This window comes from Chiroxiphia lanceolata, chromosome 16, assembly GCF_009829145.1.
Source record: "Chiroxiphia lanceolata isolate bChiLan1 chromosome 16, bChiLan1.pri, whole genome shotgun sequence".
In the NCBI taxonomy this organism is placed as follows: domain Eukaryota; kingdom Metazoa; phylum Chordata; class Aves; order Passeriformes; family Pipridae; genus Chiroxiphia; species Chiroxiphia lanceolata.
In genome coordinates, this window is record NC_045652.1 from 1914509 (window position 1) to 1938708 (window position 24200).

General features: G+C 44.1%; 1 protein-coding gene across 8 annotated transcripts in view; it reads right to left on the minus strand.

Moving 5' to 3' along the window:
• C16H16orf71 (chromosome 16 C16orf71 homolog) overlaps window positions 1-24200 on the minus strand; it is a 93066-nt gene that overhangs the window by 18072 nt on the left and 50794 nt on the right. For all 8 annotated transcript variants that reach the window (XM_032704144.1, XM_032704150.1, XM_032704148.1 and 5 more), the window contains 10 exons: window positions 23773-24052; window positions 20345-20451; window positions 17204-17358; window positions 15761-15905; window positions 12809-12937; window positions 11047-11241; window positions 9483-9809; window positions 7726-7788; window positions 6199-6252; window positions 4035-4204 (listed from right to left, as the gene is read on the minus strand). In XM_032704144.1, the coding sequence (XP_032560035.1) occupies window positions 4035-4204; window positions 6199-6252; window positions 7726-7788; window positions 9483-9809; window positions 11047-11241; window positions 12809-12937; window positions 15761-15905; window positions 17204-17358; window positions 20345-20451; window positions 23773-24052 (1625 nt within the window). The remainder of the gene's footprint in view (window positions 1-4034; window positions 4205-6198; window positions 6253-7725; window positions 7789-9482; window positions 9810-11046; window positions 11242-12808; window positions 12938-15760; window positions 15906-17203; window positions 17359-20344; window positions 20452-23772; window positions 24053-24200) is intronic.

Below are 24200 nucleotides of genomic sequence, written 5' to 3' on the forward strand. Positions count from 1 at the left end.
CTCATGGTTATTTACTTTTTTTCTAATTTTGGAGGAAATAAAAACAGAAGGGGAATTTGATTCAGCTGAATCACATCATTCACAGAGGTTTTAATTCCTCTATTTTTTAATCTTCTAAAAGCACCAGAGGACAGCAATTCTCTAGATAAAACATTTCTAAAAGCAAATCCTACCATTTCATTTAAAAATATGGAGATAAAACACTTCAAGGCCTCTTTTGCTCCTCCATCACGTGAAACCATTCACTGACTTTGACCCAAATCTTCTCACACTCGCCTTCCTCCTAAACTGAATCTCTGAGAATTAGGTTATAAATTGAAAACCATGAGCTCAAGCCTCATATTCTCCTCTCTATTTGCAAAGGCAAAATGATCCATGAGAAAGCCCTCCTGTTCTTAAATTGCTGAGTTATGTAAGGGATTGTATGTGGTGTTTGTCAGTCCTCCTGCCCATGGGCAAAGGGTCGTATCTCCAGTGACAAGAGCTCTGTTTGGATGAGGATAAAGAATTTCAGCATGGCATAGTGTGCTGCAAAACTGTGACATTCATTCAGCTCTGCATAATACAAAACAATCCCTTCATGCTTGAAAATTTTGTTAGTTAAAAAGAAATGTGTATAATTCACTTTTCTACAGGTTTTTTCTTTGGAGGATGAAAAACAGTGATGATTTTCATGAAAACTTTCAAAAAGACTGATGTGACATTTCAGCATTCATCCATGTCAGGAACAACTGCAAAGAAAACATTCAGTTTCTGTTAGACCAGAATAAACGAAATTATGTTGCTCCAGAGCTCCTTAACAGTGATTTTAGATCTGCATAACAAAACTCTTCTCTCTGTTTCCTGTCTTTCAGCTCTTCCCCAGCAAATCCAGGCACTTGGAGTTAAAGACAATGTTGTTTCTAATTGTTAGTGAGTCCAGGCGACCCTTTCCTTCTGAGATAGCTCCTCAATCCACTCCAGATGCCACCAGCCCAGTGCTGCCTTTATTCCCATCCTTTTTTTCTCCATCCTCCTTTATTTCCATCATGCTGTCTCCAAGCTGTGTCCTTGTGGATCCCTGAGCAGCTGTGGAGAGGTTGCACATGTGCAGCTGCCTTGAATTCAGTGAGCAATTTTGTTGAGAGGAAGTTCCAGCTGTGCACTGACTCGGGAGGATAACGGGATTAACAAACAGCAAAATTATCCTTCTGCCTTCACTGCTGGAATCACAAGATAGGGTTGGAGAGAATCATTGAGTATTGAGTCCAGTGACCTGCTAGTGCAGGCAATCAGATCAGGTAATCCCCCAAAGCAGGATCAGGTCCCACTGTAAAAATCAGGCTAGAACTGCCAATCTCCACAGGGCTGGATCTGCTGGATAAGCACTGAAAGGAGATCCAGCCTCCAAGGGCAGAATTCCTCCTGGGAGCAGGCGCTTCTCACTGTCTGAACACCAGCAGGTCGTGCCAAAAAACTGGGAAGACAATGTCAGCTCTATTTACCTGACTTTTGTTTTTTATAAGCGTTCTTAAACTTCAGATAAAACACATTGTTGTGGCTCCTGTGACTCAATAACCTCGTGGAAGAACGGAGCAATCCATTATTTATCACATGCCAAAGGCCACACTCTGCTCCGGAGCTCAGTGTTAGTATTTAAGTTGAAAAAGCAATCACGTAGCTGAGATCAGGCTGCTGAGGATATTTGTCAAGTGCATGTAAATAATACATTAGAAAGAAAAAGGAGATGTGAGGTAGTCTGGCTTCAGTGAATAAAACCCAAATTTGCTCACAAAAACTATGTACACACAACAAACTGGCACATCACAGAGCACTTGGGAGTTTTCTAGAGGTGGATTTTGGATGAGGCTCCAGGTGAGGCAATAAAAGTCGTGGAGAAAATTTCTAGAAGGGGCAGAAACACTGGCTCCATCTTCTTCAACAGGACATCTCATCATAATTGGTCTCATCCATACATATAAGTATCTCCAAGGGGTGTCAGAGGATGGTGCCAGACTCTTCTCGGTGGTGCCAGAGACAAGACAAGGAGCAATGGCCATAAATAAAACACAAGCAGTTCCACCTCAACATAAGGAAGAACTTCTTTCCATGGCAGGTGGCAGAGCACTGGAACAGCTGCCCAGGGAGGGTGTGGAGTCTCCCTCTCTGGAGACATTCCAAACCTCCCTGTGTCACCTGCTCCAGATGACCCTGCTGAGCAGGAGGGTTGGATTATCCCTAGATATCCCTTCCAACCTCAGCTATTCTGGGACTCTGTGACATGCTAAATTCAGCAATTTCCACCCACATGAAGAGCCTCATTTTAAAGCCAGCATTGTATCCTGTTGTATCCTGTTGTGCTGTAAACTGAGGAGCAGAACAACACTGATATTGCTCCCATCCAAACGCTGGGTAGGAAATTCAGCTGGAAAACCATCCCTGCTCCCACAGCTGCCATTGTGCTACTTACCAGCTGGATTTTCCAAATAACCCAGGCCCTGGAGCCTGCTGAGGCTTTCTGAAAATCTTCCTACTTATCCTGGGAGCTCAGCCTTTCCCAGCCCTCACCAGTGAAAGACTTTCTGACTTGTTCTAAGAACGAGAAGGAGCCCCTGGACAGCAGAAAGCATTTCCTACTGTCAGTTCTCCCTTGCCAAAGGCACACTGTTTCTCTGCTTTCCCTTTCAAAACCTGCTCTTTTCCCCCATGAACAAAACCCCAATAATCTGTAATTTTTACACTCATTAGTTACCAGCTCTTCAAGAAAATGAAATCAATGCTCAACAGCTGCTCTGGTGTGTTGGAGAACTCCAAACCCAAGATATTTTTCATGAAACAACCTCTCCTCACATTTACTCCACAAGTAAATGCATTATTTCCTGAGGATATTTGGACTTTTAAGACATTTTCTGTTTCAGATGATCAAAAAAGCATTTTGTATTTAGCATTTTGTATTTGTTTTTGTATTAAAAAACATATTGGGAAGCACATCCCCATCCACTGCAACAGCAACTATAACCCTCTAACCAGTATAAATATTTAAAACTCAGATGCTTGTGCTCACTGCTATCACACAGAAGGTATTAATTGTTCCATAGTGCTGCCCTGGCACGTTCTTGTTTTCTTCTGGAAGCCTCTATCAAGAATTTCTTGGAGACAATGCTATAAACTTTCCCAACTTAACCCAACAACAGTATCAATTACAAAGGTTTGTTTTCTCTAAAGTTAATTGGTTACATGTCTTCATGAAAGCAATCAAATAACACAGATTTTCTTTTTCCCTCAAGGAAATTTTTAAAAAAATAATAATCTAACTCCTCTCAAATGCCCAGTGTTCAGCTTCCAGGCTTCATAATATCTGAACACTGAGGATATGTCAGGTTGAGGACAAAAATAATTTCTAATACTAAAAAGAGCAGAAACGTATCTATTTTTAGGTAATTAACACCCATAATGCCCCAAAACTCAAGAAGCCTTTTTATTGTCTTTTAGACCTTAGCAATGACAATTTTCTCTCTTTGCAGGCCGTTTTTACAGAGCTGTTCACAGGCTCCTGGAACTCAGGAGCTGTGTCTCTGATGTAATCTAAGGTAACAGCACTCCAGAGATCCATATTCCCTGACAATGCAATGAGTGTTTCCCAGGTTTAAACACATGGAATAAAACCAGGCACACGTGCAGGTATGTGCCCTACCTGGAATGACCCTGGGGAAGGAGGAGAAGACACCTGTTTGGCAGCCCTGTACAGATTCCTGTAAAGAGTCAGCCCTGTACAGATTCCTGGGAGGTCTGTATTCCCCATATCCTCCAGTTTCATCTGGGAGAAACCAGGTCTGCTTCTTTATGGCATGTGATAAAAGGAACCCTGAGCATGTCAGCTCTCTTTGTGCTGATAAGGTGCAGATCTGATTGTTCTGTACAGCTCAATTCCAAAACACCTCTGAAATCCTGGGTGGGAACTGTTGCCTTTTCCAGGAATGGATTATTCACCACTTGACATATTTCCCCACTCTAAAGCTCAGCAGAACCACGGATCTACCAGATTCTGAACCAACCTGTTTCCCTTCAGAAGGAAGGAGTCCCCGAGCAATGGCTGGTTCCAGGTCTACGTGTTTCATTCCGACCAGGGTGAATTTTTCCAGGTCTAAGTTTCTGAGGATCCTTGCAAGATTCTGGCTCCAGACCCCGGGTTTGATGAGCAGCACTGTGCAGAGGACCTGGGCTCCTGGAACAAACACACAGCAGGAGTTGTTTACTAGCCTGGATGGACCTCTGGAGATGAAGTTTATGGAAAAGCTGGCATGAAGTTCATAAAAATCTGAACAAAACAGGTCCATAAAACCCCTCATGCATCAAGGATTATTTATTTATTTATTTATTTATTTATTTATTTATTTACTTACTTATTCTTTTGTTGGATTTTTAGTTTAAAAATACATCTAAAACAGTTAAGGCTTCGAGATTTTTTTCCCCCCAGGAAATCTGCTCCAAGTCCAAAAAGTTTATGTGGCAGGTCTGTAGGATAAGACTCAAACCTTTCTATTATACATTAATGTTTTAAGAGGGATAAAATATTCCCTTTTACATTTTTCATGTGAACTGTAGAGATTATGTGATGTAATCCTTAAGGCAGCTATTAAATTCTTATCCCTGTGTTCTGTATCTCGGTTAGAGCTCTGTTTCAGAGAGGCACTAACAAGCCTGACAGGTCCCTATTAATGTCATAAACCCATTATAAATAGAATTGTGTTTACCAAAATTGACATTTCAGCAAAAACTTTCTGCTTCTGGAAAAGCTCTCCCAGCAGAGCTGCAGCACTATGAGAAGCAGAAAACAAACCAGACCAAGATAACTTTTCTGTCCGATGGTAGAAAATGGATGTAAAGGCAGAAAATACATAAATTACAGTTTTAATGACAGCATTTTCGAGCTTTTAGTTTTGCTAAAGTACTTACAACTAGGAGTATAGTTAGTATTTTATCCTAATAACATCTCTTGAAAACTTATTGGCAACTGTTGGGTCAGAACCAGTTTGTGAGGCCCCAGGAACTGCTGGTGCTTAACCATGTCAATCAGCACAAAGGAAGTGACAGGTGGTAAAACTGATCCAAGATTATCTGTGTACAAAATATGTCATTTTATGTTTCCTGTACACCCCACTACTCATTATACAGATGTCAATGCAACAAAGCATCAACAAGGCTACCTGTGATTGAATGTTATTTTCAGGTGGCAAGAAACAACATTCATTGCAGGGAAATATAAAGGAAGATTCCTGCCTTCCCACTTGAGATGGAAACCTAACCTTTGTTGTGCAGGGAGTCCTCCTATTAAAGATGTGCTCTTTTCTTCACATCCATCTTGAACAGAAAGATTTAAATGCCATAGCAACAGCCTGCAAGTGCAGGAAGCTGCTTGGATCTGCTGAGCTGCTCGGATCCACCTTGGCCATCTCGATGTTCTGGAAGTGCTCATTGGCCTCCAGATGTTTTTACTCACCATCTGCTATGTTTTTTGGGCAAATATTCACATTCTTGTGCTTATGTGAATCACAACCTGCTGCATATTTATGGACTTCAGGTGCTTCGGGAGGGATTTGTCTCACGTCACTTTGCCAGCTTGGTTTGGTCAAAGACAAGTGTTGAAAAGAGGTGGGACACCTTGTCACTGAGGGCTGGCTTCCTCTCCTCAGTGATTATAAGGGACAAGAGTTAGACAAAACACCACTAACTACTGCAACAATTTCTGCTGATCTGGAATTACCAGAGGTACCTGTTTGGCAACCTAAAACCTGCCTGATTTCTACCTCCAGTTTGGCTGTTCAGTGGCCATCCCAGTTCCCTGGTCTTCACTACGTTTTTCTACTTTTTAATATTAATATTAATATTTTTTAGATCCAATCTTCAGAGCCAGTGATTTTTTCCCCCCAAAAAATTATTACATAGGTTTTCATTTCATATCAAAAATACTGTTTATCTTATATGCTATTTATATCCAACACTTCAGACAGGTGGGTGACTTCAAATAAGTGTAAACTCAAGAGAAGCAGATAACAGATTTCCTGGCATGCTTAGGAAAGGGAGGTTATCATTGCCTTTATTCCAGCCTCAGGAAAATGTTGGTATAATCCTGTTGCTTATTTTGGGCTGGTACATCCAGATGAGTTAGTTCCACCAAGTCCTTATCAAATGACATTTTTCCATTTGCTCTTCTCTCACCTGTGTGCAGGTAGGCAAACAGGGACTCTGCACGGCCTCTCCAGCTCTCACCCACTGAAAAAGAGAAGCAGAGAGACTGGAGTGAGTGGTCTGTGCGTTCCTGCAGAGTAACTGGAGGATGTTGCCATCATTTCTACATAATGCAGACAAAAGTGTTATACTGGGGCATGCATGGCTTGATTTCAGATGTACTGGGACACTCTGGTAAGTGTCACATTTCCACCCTTCTTCACTGAGCCCAAGGGCACATGCTGAATAAGACTGCAAGTACAAGTCCTGTGGGTTCTTGGGTACCTTTTCTGTGATTTCAGGGAGTGGCTAACAGTGGTTCTTTGTGCTCACAGTACTCCACAGTCAAGTTAGAAACCTTGTGTCCAGTGTAAATCCCAGAAGTTCAGGTGTTCTGTTTGATATCCTCTCCTGTGCCCTTGGAAGCCAAGAAGTGCTGTGGATTCTGAGTACTGAGCCCAGCTCTGCTGATAGAACCTCACTGACACTCCCCAAACAGCCAGGAATGACTGCTCCAGTGGTTCTTCATGAGAGCAGAGCAGGGCGAAAGGATCTGGTGAGTCAGAACTGAGGACAAAAGCCTAGAGAAAAATGTTTCCTTCAGTCTAATGTAAAACCTGCAGTGACCTGGAGAGGTGAGGAAAATTAAGGCACTTCATGTGAAGTGAGAAATTATCTAGATCTAGGGCACAATGAGGAGAATCCTGCATCAGATTAAAGATAAAAGACTTCCTTTGCCAATGGCTGGCAAGTTTAGCCAGTGTGACAACAGAAAACTACAATCTGTTCATCAAAACAAAATTATCATTTTTGGGGTATTTATTACTGTCCAAAATCCATGTATTTCTACTTCCCAGGACAATGTTTCTGGAAGGTATCTAGCCAAAGTGTTTTTCTTCTAATAAGACCTCTTTCTCTTTCCACATGGTTGTTGTTTATTTTGCTGGAATAGTAAGAGCATAAATAGGTGGAATCAGCTCCCAGGTCCTTGCCTCGTAACTTTTTAGCTCCCATCCTCACAGTACCAATTTTTTTCTTTAGGATTGGGGTTATTTGAAAGGATCTGTGAATTCCATGGTGACCTGGGTGGCACTGTGATGTACATGACAGGGAATGCCCATTCTGCTCTGATTTGTCACTCACTTGGGCAATGGTGATCAAGACATTTCACCTCTCTAAAACATAATGCAAATCATCTTTTTTTGAGATCAACATCTGAAAAAGGGCTGCTAAAAAGCAGGCATTAATTACTCTTCCAGCCTAATTTCCACAGCAACCCTAGACAGGTCACTCTCAGAACTGCATAGGAGAAAGGTGATCTGGCAGTCCATCTTCTCCCAGCACCAAGTGGACCCATCTGGCCCTAATTTCCTGGGATTAGGATGTCTACCCAAAGGTTTACTAATCCCCTTTTAATGGCTCTGACAGAGGACAGTTCTGGTTTCCTTCAGTCTATTTAAGAGCATAAGCTAACTTGTTCATATCCAAAAGGCAACTGGTACATATTTCTGGTCTTACCTTCAGCCCTGGTCCTCCTGCCAGGTGGTGGCAGGTATTTCATGGCAGGGCGGTGTTCTGCATCTGTAAAAGGAAGGAGATGTATTTTTATGGATTGACAGATGGGAAACCTTCACTGTCTGGGGGTAAGGAGTGACAAAGGTAAGTTTATTTAGCAGGGGAAAAGGCAGACATTTGACCTGCTACAAAAATATTAAAGAGCTGTTCTCTAGCACAAAGGCCTCTCCATTCCTCCCACAACAATAAAAACAAGAGGAAAAATGTAATGATCCTATAAAAGAGATAGTGCAGGGTGTGGAGGTCATGCCTGAGCTGTGCTCCTTTGTTCCTGACAATGGCTTTGGTGGGAAAGGCTGGCACTGTCATTACAACCTCCCTCAATAAACTGAGCTCACAGCTCTGCTTCCCTCTTATCCTGCCTTTTCATCTCAAGATGGCTTTAGTCAAGGGCTGCAGTGCATGAATTCTTACTGGTTTATACACTAATTTGGGATGTCTGATGCCTCCATTTCTGGAGGCCTCCTCTTCTTGCTCACCAATCTCACATAGAACTCCCACAGATCACTAACAAATCCAACTTTCTATGAGACTAAGCTAAGGATCTTTTCCCAGACAAATCACATTTTCTTCTTTCTATTCCCCACAGCCAATTTGTTACTCCACACTACACAGGCAGAGAGTGTTTGTCACAAGTGTCTAAGTTTGTGTTGACAACAAAGGACCTTTCTTCCCCAAGGAAAGCTAAAGGAAGAGCCATAAATTCAAAGCACGAATGCACTTATGGAACTGTGTCACTGCTCTGCAGTTGATACATGGTGTTACCACAATCTTGATTTCTCTCTGCTTCTGACTAATCACAGAATCACAGAATAGTTTGGGTTGGAAAGGACCTTAAAGCCCATCTTGTTCCAACCCCCTGCCATGGGCAGGGACACCTTCAAAAGTTGGCAGGCTCAGAGCTGTTTATCTCTGGGCTTGAGGAGTCAGGCAGCCCAAAAATGGAGGTGACATGGCAAAATATTTCACATTAAAAGAAAAGAGCAGGAGCTTGTAGTCTGCTGCTCCAAAACATCCAATACCAATAACCCCACAGTCTGCATGGTGATTTAGTTTTAAGAGGCATGGCTATACATCTCCTGGTACAGGAGCAAGTCTACTGTGCTGAAAGATCAATGCTGGCATGTATCACTGAAGCCTGAGAAGCTTCTGACAACAAAGGTCTCCATTCCTCTGCTCATTTTTATCCAGGATAAAAAGAAATTCTCAAGGAATCTGTTTTCTTCAGCTCCTGCAGATCAGTCACACCTTCATCTCCCTGAGTACAGGGCAAGGCTGAGGCATCAGGCCCCAACAAGTTTGGCACCACAGTCAGGTGTCCTCTTTAGGTGGAAGAGGTCTTGGCCCTGTTCTTCAGTTTCTCTACTACAGAAATGTAAAATGCATGGTGTTATTTACTGGTCCTGCCAACTGCTCTGATATCTATTCAGTACTTATGGAGGACCTCGAGATCTTCAGAAAGGGCACAGGCCAAGCAGAGCCACATTAATTTAATAAGCCAACTAGCAGATGCCCTCAGCTGGCTCCTGCTGATTTCATAGCCTTCATCATAATTCAGCCAAGTACAGAATTTAGCCCCAAACTATTAAGTTCTTCTGTGCCTGAGAAAACCCATAGCATTGGATTCCTTTGTCCAAGTTAAATCAATTCCCAAACACCCTATCCCTGAGGATAATATAAATAGTAACAACATGTCTTACCAGTTACAAAATCAGCCTCTGTGAAGAAGAGGATGGCTTGTCTGAATGTCACCTCTGGAGTCAAGGCCATTACTGCCTGTGGGAGACTTCCACTCGTGGTGAGCTTCTCCCTACACTGCGTTAATCCCTCCAAGACACCTGCAAGAGTTTCGTAGGCATCGACCCCCCGGAACACGCACACGAGGACGGGGTTGGACATCAGTGTATCCAGGTTCCTCTGCCACTGAGTATCTCCAGCCTCAAAGGGGGTTATTTCTCTGGCCTCCCATCGAGTGAGGTGGGGCAACCACTTCAGGCCTAGGAGCTCAAATCCTGACCCAGGCTCTTCTGCAAGTCAAGAGAAAAGTGTTCAGAATCAAGTGTTTCATGTGAGCTCTGTTTGCTTTTGGAGACAAATGTTCTGACTTCACACTGATTTTTTTCACTAGACAAGTTCCAAAGCTGCTTCACCACCACCCATCCAGAATGGACTGTAATGCAGATATAGGAACATACTGGGAAAACCCACAAGATTCAAATGCTAGGAAATAACATTACATTGAAAAGAAAAAATGGGCTATCTGGGAAATCAACAGGGAGACACAGGGAGCAAATGCCATGATTTAGATTAGAGAGCACAGCTAATGGAGAAGAGCTGAAAGGGAATCCCTGAGAATACACTGACAACAGTGTGGCTTGGCACAGCATAATCCATAATTATAGATCCTTTAGCACCTCTCATAACATTCCACTTCAAGCAATGTTCATTATAGTAATAAACTACAACAGAATGCTGACTTGTCTCTAGTTTAAATGTTGTGTTTGTAAAGTAGTCTTACTGCAATGTAGCAAAATATTTAGGGACTCAATCCATGAATGCTGGAAGTTTCTGTCAGCTGGGGTCTCATGCACAGAACTTACTCAGTAGTATTTCAAGTAGTATTTCAGCATAGTTTTAGGAGTAGGATGCGACACAGTATAAGACGGGGCCAGACTTCTGCCCTTCATGCATACACTTCCTGTATTATTACACTTCAGTGCAACCTGCATCATGAAATTATATAAAATCATCATCCTGCCTAGGGCTTGACAGCCCTCTTCATGCATGTGTGAGCATGTAACACGGGGATGGCATTGGTTTTCCTCCTGTGCATGAGGAATTGAAGCGTGAAGCAGTGAAGTGTCTTGGTTCTGCTCACAAAGGATGTCAGAGGACAGAACAGAGGCTGTGACTTCCAAATTCCTGTTGCTGTGCCCCAGTTACAGTTGCCTGATCTTCCAGCACTTAGGGAGAGACGTAATGCTCTGAATTACATAAAAGCTTAATAATTCTAAGCACATCTTTAAACTAATTTGACAATCTCTGAAGAAAATTATGGCCACCTGAGCTGTTTGTGATATGAAATGTGGCCTTGCCCATAACAAGTTGTGACAAATTCTTCAGCTCTTTAGGCAGGTGAACAAAGAAACCTGTTCTTCTTCCACTCACCACATTTTCCATGATGTTCCTGCTGTGATAAAAACAGCTGGCCAGGATAAACTTCCCTGACCAAGTTCCCCAGCCCTCCCCAAGAGCTGAGATCACCTGCACTCCGAGGCTGGTTGTTAAGCCCAGGAAACAGGATCTGGTGAAGGAGCTCTCCAGCACTTTTCATGGCCTCCATTCCAACCACTGTCAGCATCACAACTTGTTCCATCCCAGGATCATTAGCGTACGTTCGGTGGCAGAAAAAATCCAGAGGAATGTTGTGGGGCTCTGGAACTGCGCTGAGGTTTCCTCCTACCCAGGGAGATGATCAAAACCAAAACTGTTACCCCACAAAAACAAATCTCAGGTCTTTTTTACTGTGAAGGAATTAATTCTCAACCAAGCAAAGGCCAGTGTTTCACTGTCTCCTCATGCTGCAGCTCAGCATGGCCAGGAAAAGGTTCCTGCATGAGGAGTGTTATCACAGCAAACCCCCACTAATTAGTCCCACTCCTTCCCTGGAATTACATTTTGCCGTGTAAAGCAAATATATTCACATGTAATTTTGATATCCTTATTCACATCCTTAAGCAGAATTGATAGATCTACACCGAAGTGATTGAAGGCATCAATTTTGGATTGATAACTGGTGTTTGACTTCACATGAAATCAATACTTCATTTTGCTTTCAAGGAGATTACAGGGCACACAGCTGAGAGCTAATTTGGGGGCTGCTGCAACACCATGCTTGTATCCACGATCCTGTTGGGAATGTATAGCCTGCGTTTGATTCCATACTGTTTCACTACCTAATTATTAAAAACATTGTATTGATAAACATTTATTTACTTAGTTATTCCTATCTCTTAACATTTCATAATGCTAGAGAATGGTGAATAACATGCATTTGATGATTATTTTTCCTTATGATTTAGTACGAATTCAGTTTTAGAAAGTAACACATTTCAACTAAAAGTCCTGACATCCAAAAATTGAAATAATTTAATTAAATAAATCTATTAGAACCTGCTTAACATGCAAGAAACCTGTAGTTAGTGAAATAAACATCTGGTTACCAGGACCTTCAAGTGCACAGAACTAGTAAGTTTAAGACTCTCCCACCCATGTGAGTCACAGCTTTAAAGCAGAAAACCCATTTCCTTGCTGTTTCAAATCCTATCAATTTCCCAGCTTTGAATGAATGAGTTACTAAAGTGAATTCAACTGTATAAACTGAAATTAAGAATATCTGAGTAAAATGAAATTGAAAAGTGCCTTTTCTGCACCTACAGAAAAAGTAGAGCATTTATCACTTCAGCACATTCCGGTTTTACACATAACCACTGATTTATCTCATTTTAATATTTTGACTTCTCTTGAAACTATGGCAATAAATATCAATAGACTGGATATTAATCTTTTAACTAAATATATTAATTAAGGCTTAATTGGATGTTATCATGTCACATTTAAATAATTTCTTTTTGTATGTCTTTTTAATTAACTTAAAAAGTATTTTCATTTTGCTTTTCTATTGATTCTTTCATTCATTACCTAGCAGCAGAATGCAGCCAAATGAGCATTACCATGATTGATGGACAACAGAACAGTAAATGAGCTATTATATACAAAAAGCATATTCCTAATGGTTTTATGCAGGAAAATGCTTTAATAAGGTTGTAATACCTTATGGGGCTGCCCCATCCCTGGAAGTGTCCAAGGACGGGGCTTGGAGCAACCTGGTCTAGTAGAAGGTGCCCCTGCCCATGGCAGGGGGTGGAACAGGGTGGTCTCCAAGGTCCCTTCCAACCCAAACCATTCTCTGAGTCTCTGATCCAATAAAAGCCAGGACAATGCACTTCCCACAGCTCTGACCTACCCAGGGCCTGCAGCGAGGTCTCGGCGTACGGAGCCACGTGGAAGCAGACAGAGGCATCCAGGCCAGCAGTCACAGGGGGTCTGCTCTGCCCACTGCCAAGGCCTGGCTTTGCCAGCTCATCCATCAGCCCTGTGCAGGGAACAGCAGCAAACATGAGGGATACAGAGCTCTGACATGAAAACCCTCTGCTATCAAACGTTTGATTCATATGAACACAGTTCCATTACCGAGACGTTAATGTGGGTCACGCTGAGCTTACCCCAGACATGAAATGCAACTGAACCATCTCCTCTCCCTCAAATCACATTAATCACTTCAGTGGGGCAAGTAGTTGTTGAAAATTGAGGCTGGGCCACAGCTTTCTCTGGAGATACCTCTGCTTTGGGAGCAGCACCCCAGTTGTTTCTATCACCTTCTAACTCCTGCTGTGAACAACCCCTCCTGTGCAACAAATGCACAGACACTGCCACACAGCTGAATTGGAATAAATATCTTAAATAAGTTGGTATCCACTAGGAAGAGTCACAAATGTGAGCCCAGCACTCACGTGGAAGCCCTCAAGGTGTCTGACACCCCAAGGCACGAGGCCAATGTCCTGCATCCCACATGGCACTACGTGGGGTTTCAGACCTGAACAGAGACATCATGTTCTGCTCGTGTAACTCCCAGCCTGGAAAATATCTGATTCCACACCACTTTCACAGACACTAAGTGCTTAAACCCAGTAATCTCTCAGCTTCATTGCTGCTCCAAAGAGCTGGGCTGCACACAGGCAGTGCATTAAGGGGCTGGCATATGCTACATTTCCACAACAATTAGTTCAGCCTTCTGTAATAATATTTCAGACCACAGTTTTAAAGGCTTGTTATTTTTAAAATTACTTTGTACACATTTGATTGCTTTCTACCGTACAAGGCTGTCAAAAATTCACTCTAGTGGAACATGAGAAATGGATTATTGGTGCTGGAGGCTGATGGCAAAGCTCAGGTGTCAGATGTGCCACTGACAATCACCTCTCTGCTTCTCAAAATTCAGCAGGCATGAGGAACCAAAAATGTGCCATCACTGTCACAGCATTACCTGCTTTTTGTTCAAACTCTGGGCATGGCAAAAAGTAAAGCTTGGACATAAATATATAGTGTTTGATCCTCAAGACAGAGATCCTTACCCAAAACCACCTATTTATCTGCTCTATTTCAGGAGTAATTGTTGAGCTTTTCCTTGCTCTGAAAATTAAACAGTGCTCAAGATCTAAAAGGGGTAACTGCTTTTCAGGGGTACTGATCATAAATGCAAAACTTCTTAGTGAGGTATTTATCCTACTCAAACCCTAGCGCTATTCTTCACTTCCCAGAGGCCAAACCAAAGCTTGTACGGCAAGAGTGTTAGCTTCCCCTCTCCAGGGCTCTGGAACATGGACTAAGGTAACTCTCTGGGTCAGTTCTGAACCACAGGACTGATGCAAAGAACACAGAACACATGGAAAGAGGCATTTGCAAAATCTGTCTAGAAACAAAGGAAAAAACCCCTGAGTTCTCTACAATGAGGGAAAACATTTTACCTTTCCAGACTATGCTTTGTTCCAGTCCCACCTATATATTTCCAGTGGAAATTTCCCTGTGCAAAACATCAACACTGTAAACATCTTCTGTGGCACTGAGAAAAGGAGCAGAAACTGTACTTTTTAATAAGCAACTTCCTTTGGGTGTAGAGGCAGCAGGTGACATAGGGCTCTAATTATTCTGCCATGATTAATCCTCTGTGTCTGCACTTGTTTTCAGAGCAGTCTGTGATAGTCTCAGGAGAAAAAGCCCAGGACTTTTTGAATTGCCATTTTTTTCCCAAACCTCTCAAATGGACAGATTAAAGGAAGTGACTGGGCTGTGGATGAATGTCCTCCCCATGGGCTATGTGTGGTGGTGTTAATGGAGGGGTCAGTCACAGGGACTCCCTTCTTGGGAAGAGCTGGGCAGGGCAGGATTTCTGTTCCCTCCTGATCACTCTGATCTTCCCCACTTGAGACCAATGTCAACTCAGCCTTAAGAAAACCAAATCATGTTTTTCCTGAGCCAGAGCCTCAGCACAGTTTCATTCAAGTAAGAAGATTTGGGGCAGCAACTTGACTGTTTTTGGCAGTCCCTAAATACAAAATGAGTAACCTTTCAGGTCCTTGGAAGTCACAAGTACACAGGACTTGGAGCTGGTATTGGTAGGATCAGATGCTGCCCTCAGGCTCAGTGGCACATCTGCATTTTGGCTGTCCTACCTCTGTATGCAATAAGAATATCTGAGAGGAGGTTGTTGAGGTCATATAATCATAGAAAGTCCTGAGCTGGAAGGGACCCACAAGAATCATCGAAGTCCAACTCCTGGAAGTCCAACTGCACAGGACAATCCCAAGAATCCCACACCACGTGCCATGTGTGTGAGATGACCAAGTCAGGCCCAGTATGGAGGTGTACGAAGACAAGGCTCACAAATTCAAGCAGGGGAGGCTCAACTTGACATAAAGAAAAAACAGTTCCCATAAGGATGGCCCAGCATTGGAACAAAGCCCCAGAAAGGCAGGGGAGCCTTGCAGATTTTCAAGACCTGACAGGAAAACCCTCTGAGCATCCTGATTGGAATTCACTGCTGATGCTGTACTGAGCAGGAAGTTGGATGAGACTCTCTGAGGTCCTTTCCAAAAGGAACTACTCAGTGATTCTAAGTTCAAGAGGACTCCAGTGCTACAGATTAAACACCTGGCAAAGATCAGCCTGCTCTGTTGAATGGGTAGTCGTGACTGATTCACACCTTGGTCTGGGGAAACGTACAGAAAACTAGCAGGTCTTGATATTCTCCATAACTATTCCCTGCACTGTGACAGCTGTGGTCAGACTGCTAATGTTTAGCTCACACAGTGAAATGCAAACCTCTTTCCCTCAGGTTGCTGAGCAGGGAAAGCATTACCTTTCACCAGGGCAGGAATGTGATGACTTGCATTCTCCTTCCTCAGCAACAAAACGAGGCAGTGCCCCCGTGGTTCAGCTGGGAGTTCTCCCCTTGCAGGACTATCAGGTGAGCTTGAACTCTTTTCAGGGCAAAATACAGCAATCTGAAATAATGAGGGCAAGTTAGACTGCTAAATCCAGATGTAATTACTATGGCACTCCAGCAAATAGATAAATTGTGATGGCATAACAAGATACAGCTCAACACTGAGGCATAGGAATTTTCAATATCTAGGTGTTCACGCATCACCTATTCATGAGGCAGAGAAACTTAATTTAAACCTCAGGGAAGAGGCTTTACATAAAAACATTCTGCCCTGGAACTGGGCTGGGCCAAAACCACAACAGTGGCAACAGAGCTGAAATGTGGTACCATTTTAAGTCACTCATACAAAAATGATCTTGAGTCCCAAATGAAGGGATGATTTTCAGAAATTTTAGCTCCAAACAGCACATTGGAGCAATACCTGCTGCTGTTAACTTCTTAATGGCCATTCAGGATCATGCTCCAAACACCTGGTTATTTGGTCTGTGGTATTCCATAAATAGGTTATATTCATCCTAAAAAATATCATGGCCAGGGACATTATTATTCCTTAGGCTTAAGCAGAAAAGAGGGGATTTGTACAGTTTAATTTGCAAAATGATGTATTTGCTGACTGACATAGCAAACAATGCTCAGCATGATAATTTGAAGTCAGGGATCTGCTCCTTTGTGAGAGAAGGTGCCATAAGATTTCTGTGTGATTTATAATGTACGAAGTGCAGCACTGGACTTCTTGCACATGGTAAGTTTGACTGCAATCTTGCATTTATGATTATTGCTGTTTCCTTAGGCTGACTTGTCAAAATGCCAACTGCATTTTAACTCAAATCCATTGCCATGTTAGAAAGAGGTTCAAAGAAGAAAACAAAAAGTTAGTTTTGATAACAGGAAAGCTCTTTTTGCAACACATTTGGAGTGCATTGAACTAGGGGACTTCCTGCTGAAAGGCCCCAATGGACTGTGAAGTACAGCACCAAATATCAGCCTGTTAGTGAAGACTGCCTCCTGAACACACCTTTGCAGATCAGAGAGTGTTATTTTGGTTCATGGGGCTACTTGCTTTTCTGAGATCAATGGCAAAATTCATATTTTTTTTAGTAGGAGGAGGCCCAATGATGAATTTACACTCCTGTTCCTAGTGAGAGGCCAAGGCCTGGTGGGATTTTTCCTACTAGAGAAAAGCCAGCACTGAAAGCAACCCAAGTGCCGCTCCCAGGAACAGGGAGAACACGAGTGCTGCATAGCTGGGAAAGAGGGAATGGGAGTCCTTGGAGCACTTACTAGAGGAGCGTTGGCATAATCAGTTCCAGACCAAGGGGTAACAGGGTATAAAACTCGCTGTGTTCTGTCCAGTACCTGCCTTGTTGTCATGCTCAGCACAAGGCCTTGCTGGGGTGAGAGCTGCAGCTGCCTGAGGCCTTGCAGGACAAACCCCCGACGAGTGCAGACAGACATCACCCTTCCATAGGCACAAGGAGACACCACAGGTGACACCATCAAAATGATGTCCCCTACAGCAAAGAGAGGGTAAGGAAAGCAGCATGTTATTGTCACAGAAGCTGTGGTACCAGTGCAAGGCAGCTCTCACAGTGGGTGGTTCCAGCTTGAAGCACATCCCAAATGGTGACACTGTGTTTTACAGTTTATTTGCTATATCCAGCTCATAATGACTGCAAGCCAGGGCCACCCTAGGATGGAAAAGCTTATGGCATCATCAGTAATTTCTTTATGAATCATACACTCCAGATAGCCTGTCTCATCAGGTCTGGGGGGTATGTGGCTCAGCTCACGTGCAGGCAGCGTGTCACCCCTGTGGGGACTGGGGGCCTGATAAGCCTGGCCACACGATGAGTAACCAAAGTCAACAAGAACAGCTTGTTCTTGAACAGTTTCTCCACTATGAAGTGCATGAAGCAGCCCCGGCCATTCCTCTCTGCTGGTACTGGTGGCCCCAGCCTGTAGCTGCTTCTGCAGTCCTGCTCAGCACCACCTCCTGCTTCCTCTTGTCCCTCCTTTAGTCCTGTCTCTAATCTTCATTCCAGAACCTGCCTTGTGGTACAGTCTCCTGAAGCTTTGGACCAGCCTGTGATCATGATTTCACCTCACTCTTCAGTTTGGAACCATCTGGGGCCTCAGAGGTTCCTTGGTCATCATGATAGTGGTACCAGCCTGCTCTGTCCTACCTGATCCTCATCCACTGGGTCTGGCTGCTTGAGCTCTCCTTGTGCCCCTCACCCCAGTAGATAAGGTTCCATTGGGTTAGAACCTTGGGGTTTAGACTCCTGTTTTGTGAGTTGAATCTCAAGCTCTCTGCCAACACATGCTATGGGCAAGACCAGGAAAAAGAGACTACAAGACCTCCCAAGCAGTCCAAGCCCCATCTTAGGCACTACAAGACAAGATCAAGACTTTTCCTTGAAGTTTCTGATCTACCTGAGGTCTTTGCTTCGTTCTAATCTTATTTTGGCTGTTTTTACCATCACCTTCATTATCACACCTTCCTAGCTCTAACACAGCTTTTTATCCCTCACAATGTACATTCAGATCTCATAACCTGCCAAGAGTGACCTCTGAGGACAAAGCCTCAGTGCCACTTCTACATGAGTTTCCTCTACACTGCCCCATTAATTTCTCTTAGCTCTAATCAGGTGATATGAGATTGGAGGACTTCAGTCTCTGTGTCCTAATTATGCTTGTTTTGGGGGGTAGGACAGCGACTATTTCTTTTTATTTTAGATTTTGTGGTATGAATAACCACCCTCCCAAGAATCTGACCAAGGCTCAGACTGGTAGTTCGAAGCAAGAGTACCAAAACAAGAGAAACCTCATGTTTAGCACTAAGGACAGGAAAGGTAGGGTGTTTCTTTGCCTAAAATTTCTATTTGGCTTTACCACTGACTTTGAGGCAGACGTTCATTATATGGGAACTGTCAAAATACAGGGTTATGGGTGGTAAAATTTTGGTTCCTTTCTAGTTGACAACAGTTCTAAAAAACATTTCTTGCATATAAAAAACCCAAATAAACAAAAATACCTGCTAGGGTAACTAAAACTTGGATTATTGAGAAGGGGCAGATCTACCTGGTGGGAGACGTAGTACATCTGCTCTGCATGGGTAAATATTCCTGTTTCCAAGAGAAGCTGCTGGAACCCTGAGGGAAGGATTTAGTGAATGTTTCCTTTCCTTAAAACCCCACAGAGTGTCTGCTCCCAGACCAGATTTGCAGCTTCCCTTCCGAGAGCCATGATCCAGCTATCTTAGGAATGAAGCTCAACAGTGACTTCCTGAGCCCAAATATACATGGAACGTGGTGCGGTGTAACTCAGCAGCCCACAGCAACTGTGAATCATTAATGGCCATAAAAGGAAGGGGAGGCAGAAGATGTGACTCATTCCATCAGTAGCCACCAGCTGCCATCAATCCCAATCCCAAATAACAGAGCCAATGGCTGGCTGCCAAAGTACCTGAGTTAACATGAGCTGTTGTATCAGAGTATTTCAAAACTGAGACTTGTTTTTTTGCTTTCTCCCTTCTCCATTTTCCTCCCATCACCCTCTGTCTCTTTATGTTCTTTCATCTTTTTGCTTATGCTCTCATCCTTTTCTCACGGATTTTTTCCTTTGGCAATGTAATTTCCCATGCTTGCTTTCTATGTCACTTCAATCCTGCCTCCCTTCTACCACCTTCTCCCTGACAGCTGCTGACCTTCTGCCCCCCTCAGGTTCCATTCCTGTGAAACTATCAACTGTGGGAGCAGAAACCAGCCACCAAAGCTCTAAACATTGTCCAAAAATCCCTTGCACCCCAGATCTGCTGTGTCAGGCCCCACTACAGAAGTCTGTCAGCACATTGGCCTTTACAGCAGCTACCCCAACACCAACGGGATCCTTCTTAGCCAGGTAAGGCCTTGGCAGGTGTCCCTTGGACACAGCCTGCTGCTAGTTAGGTAGCAATTTAGAAGAGAACAAAACTCCTACAAAGGAAAAAGGGGTATTTGAGTGGAATCAGCTTAATGCAGTGCTCCCCTTTCTGACTGTGTGGTCAGTCCTGCCCTGAATGAAGCCTTAACCATTTAATTCCCCCGATGATTATATTCAGCTCTTCATCAGGAGAGACAGATGATCTCTGATCAGATAAACAAGCAATTTAAGGATTCTATTAGGCCTTCACTATTTCTCTGATGAATAGGCCCCTCTGTGCAGAGATTTCCTGTGCACTGGTTTTTTTGTTTCTTTTTTCCCCCCCTTCAGTGACATCTAAGCAGCCTGGAGGACTCCAGCAGCTGCCTCCAGGAGGAGGCTGATGTGTAACACTTCTCTGCCACTTCATCGTAGGAGAAATGTTCCACTAGAAATTCATTGCTGGCTCTAGAACTGGCCAGGTCACAGCCCTGAGCAATCCAGGGAAGCAGAATTTCCTGAGACAGGTGGGCTGGGGTAAAATGACATTGTCAGTGAAGAAGAACCAAGAAACCTCCAGATGAATCTAACGCTGACCTTTGGTAGTTGAGACAAGCATGGCTGGATGTCGAGGCAGCATCATGCTCTGGAGATCAATCTTTTCTTCATCTGCTTCTGTCCCAGTTGATGAAGGACCCTGAGAGCTACAGAAAAATGATAAATATTAAAAGCTGTTACACCAGATTCTGACTCAAATATACTTTCTGCAACAAATCCAGGGTCACAGAAGCTTCTCTGGTAGAACTGCTTTACTGAAAAAGCCATTTCAATCCCTTGTCCCTGACATGAGCTGCATTGAGGTCTCTCTGACTGAACATTTTTATATTACTCCCCCCGAGGCTCTCTGTGTTCAATTAAAAGTAGCTAATGCAAAGTAGCCAGCTTGGCAAAGAAATCTGGGAATCAATAAATATGTTAGGCTGCACTACCAGAGCTATTCCCACCCACAGACAAATCATAGTTGCTGTTCACATGGGGTTCTTTAGCCTGAGTTTAAGCAGTTTGGAAGGTTCATGTTAGGCAACAAGCACGATCGAGTCTGGCAGAGATGTGCCAGGGAAACCTCTGCAACTTCCCTGCATATCCAGAAGGCCCAGATCAGGGCAGGGTGAACAGAAGGTGTGGTTTGGAAGCCAGGGACTGCCTGGGAACAGTTTGGCCGGGACTGTGAGCACAGGCTGCTCAGGCAAACCTGCCTCAGCCCTTCCGAGCTGGCTGCAATGTATCTTGCTCTCTGGAACACATCCTGCTCGCTCAGTCCCAGGAGCCCATGGCATCTGCAAGGATAATCTGCAAAGGGCCAGCTGAGCTGCAGTTTGTATTCCTGTCTCCCAGTGGACCAAATTACCAGTGTTAGGAGAAAGACAAGTGTATTATTTAGAACGTAGTGCCGCTCCAGACTAAGTTATACCACAGGAGCAGAACTCATCATCTTTGTAAGAGGAAAAATAAACAAACAAACAAACTAAATAAAAATAGAAACCAAATAATAAATAAACTAAATAATGATATATCATATATATAATTGGTATAATAATAAATTCATATAATAATGCATATTTATATATTTAAAGTAAATGTATAAGATACATAATCTTTAGATGTAAATTATAAATTTATAAATAGAAATGATATATCTGTTTACACATAAATGAATATACAAAGCTGTAATATGAATTATTATTAATAATAAATTTATATAATAGTATAAGATAATAGTATATATTATTAATATATATAGTACATATGTCAAGTAATAAATCAAAGTACATTTTAAAATCTTGCCACATTGATTTTTTCCCCCATCTTAAAAATAAAAATGATGAGAGTGGCTGTTGATGGCCAAGCAGAGCTGAACTCTGACACACAATCCCTCCCCAGCACCAGGTTAGTTCCACGTGGCTGAGCTTTGCCACTCTGCAGAAAGCACTGCCAGCACTGCAGCTGATCTCCCCCCCAGCCTGCTGCCACAGCCACTGTGCCACACTGCCCCCAGGAGCAGCCAGGATCCTGAGAACCTGTCCAGAACCTGCAGGTGCAGGGACTTGTCTGAGCTTTCTGCAGCAGTTTCACCACAGCATCATTTGTTCAGCAATGCTAAAAGGAGATGCCCACAAGCCAAAAACCCCAGTGCAGAGGCTGCATCCCGTGTGCTTACACAGGCCTGTGGCACAGACGTGACACCAGGGAGAGGAGAGCTGCAGTTTGATACTACAGAATCACAGAATCATTAAGGTTGGATAAGATCTCCAAGATCATCAAACCCAAACTTTAACTGAACATCACCATGCCCACTAATCTGCATTATGAAGGGCCACATCTACTCTCTTTTTGAATACTTTCGGGGCAGTGACTCCACCACTGCCCTGGGCAGCCGTGCCAGGGTTTCACCACCCTTTCAGTGAAGAAATTTTCCCCAGTATCCAACCTGAACCTCCTCTGGCATAATTTGAGGCTGTTTCCTCTTGTCCTGTCCCTTGTTCCCTGGGAGCAGAGCCCAACACCCCCTCGGCTCCTCCCTCCTGTCAGGGAGTTTTAGAGAGTGAGAAGGTCCCCCCTGAGCCTCCTTTTCTCCAGGCTGAGCTCCCCAGCTGCTCCTCACAGGACTTGTGTCCCACACCCTTTCCCACCTCCACTGCCCTAACAAGCAGGAAAGGGCCCTCTGAGCACAGCAGAGCCCTGTGTTCACACACAGGATTAAATGTGCTCCCTGGGCCCTCAGGTCTAAGCCTCTGTCTGGGAAGCTGCAAGATTGTCAGGAAGGGAAGAGATCGTTTTGTGCCATAGAAAGTACTCATCTCCATCAAGGAAAAGCTGCAGAGAGATTTGGGAAAGAGAGTGTTGATAAGGAGTGCAAGGGAGTCTGGGTGCAGATGGTGTGCAAGGTCTGCTGACTGGCACTTCACAGAGCTGCTCAAGCTTTTCTCCCTGTCCTCCCCTTTCCCCCACCCCCCTCTGCTCTGCTGGGTGAGGTCAACAGCAGGTATTTTGTCAGTGTTAAAAACGTTCAGATTGAAAACCACTCAGTAAAGCCCTTTCTGTCCAGGAGAGCCAAAGCGAGCCTTTGGGAGCTGCAGGCCCCTCCCTGCAGCACTGCACAGCAGCACAGGGATGATCAGGGCTGCATGATGGAATAATGGATGCTTGAAAGCCATTCCCAGACCCATCCAAGCACAACATTCCAGACTCCTGAACCTCACTTGTGCCTAGCACTCTTTGGAACCCTATAGTTATGCCATCACTTCCTAAATTGCATTCCTTGTGCTGACAGCTAAAGGTTTATAAGCCACCCTTCATTTTCACACACACATCTGTCATCATCCTCCAAAGAACCTTTTCCCTCTGAAGCCCCTTATCAGTTAATATGGAGGGACATAGGGCAAAGCTAGAGTAGGTTTCCTAGGAAAGGGGAACTCCTTCTTCAGCACCAAGTCTCCAAATCTTGCTGCAAGTGCATGAATTACTGGCCTCGCTACCAGGGAACAGGGGATGGAAAGCAATCACGTGTCCCACACTTGACACACCTAGGACCTGTGGGAACAGCCTGAAGTTGTGTCAGGAGAGGTTTAGGATGGCTCTCAGAAAGAGGTTCTTCCCCCAGAGGGTGGTTGGGCACTGAACAGGCTCCCCAGGGCAGTGGGCACAGCACCAAGGCTGACAGAGCTCAAGGAGCATTTGGACAACGCTCTCAGGGACAGGGTGGGATTGTTGGAGTGTCTGTGCAGGAGCAGGAGTTGGACTCAATGATCCTGATGGGTCCCTTCCAACTCAGCATATTCTTTGATTCTGTGATCTGGTGCAGAAAAGAGGAGGACTTTTGCAGACTGTATAACTGGTTTGGAAACACAAAAGTAGATGGATTCCTTCTGCCCTGCACTCCTGTTCCCCAGACCTTTAGCAGAAGGCTGACGAGTAAAGAACACACTGCCTGTGGGAACAACACTTCCAGACCATCAGACCATCACCTGGAAGGCAGGTGCAGGATCCCAGCAGTCCTTCCTCCAAACCAGAGGCACAGCTCCCTGTGCACGTGGCTGTCCAGGCAGGGCAGGTACATGAGAGGCTCCTCTCGGCTCTCGCCGTAGATGGCATTGATGGAACCACAGTCTGTCACTCTGGCCAGCCATGGGTCAGATGGCCCCACGATGTCCTGCAAGGTGCCACGTGCTCTAGGCCCTCTCACACACAGTGCCAGCACTGGTGGCACGTTGCCAAGCTCTGAGGTATAGGCAGAAGGCAGCTTTTCTGTGGAAACAAACATACGTGTGAGTAAAACATGGAACAACCAGCCCAAGGTCATTCATCCCACTCAAGTGCTCTGTCATAGCCAGACCTCAAAAGGGGAACCACCTGGTTACCTGCCCTGTGGGTCATATGCTGGCAGCACCTCCAC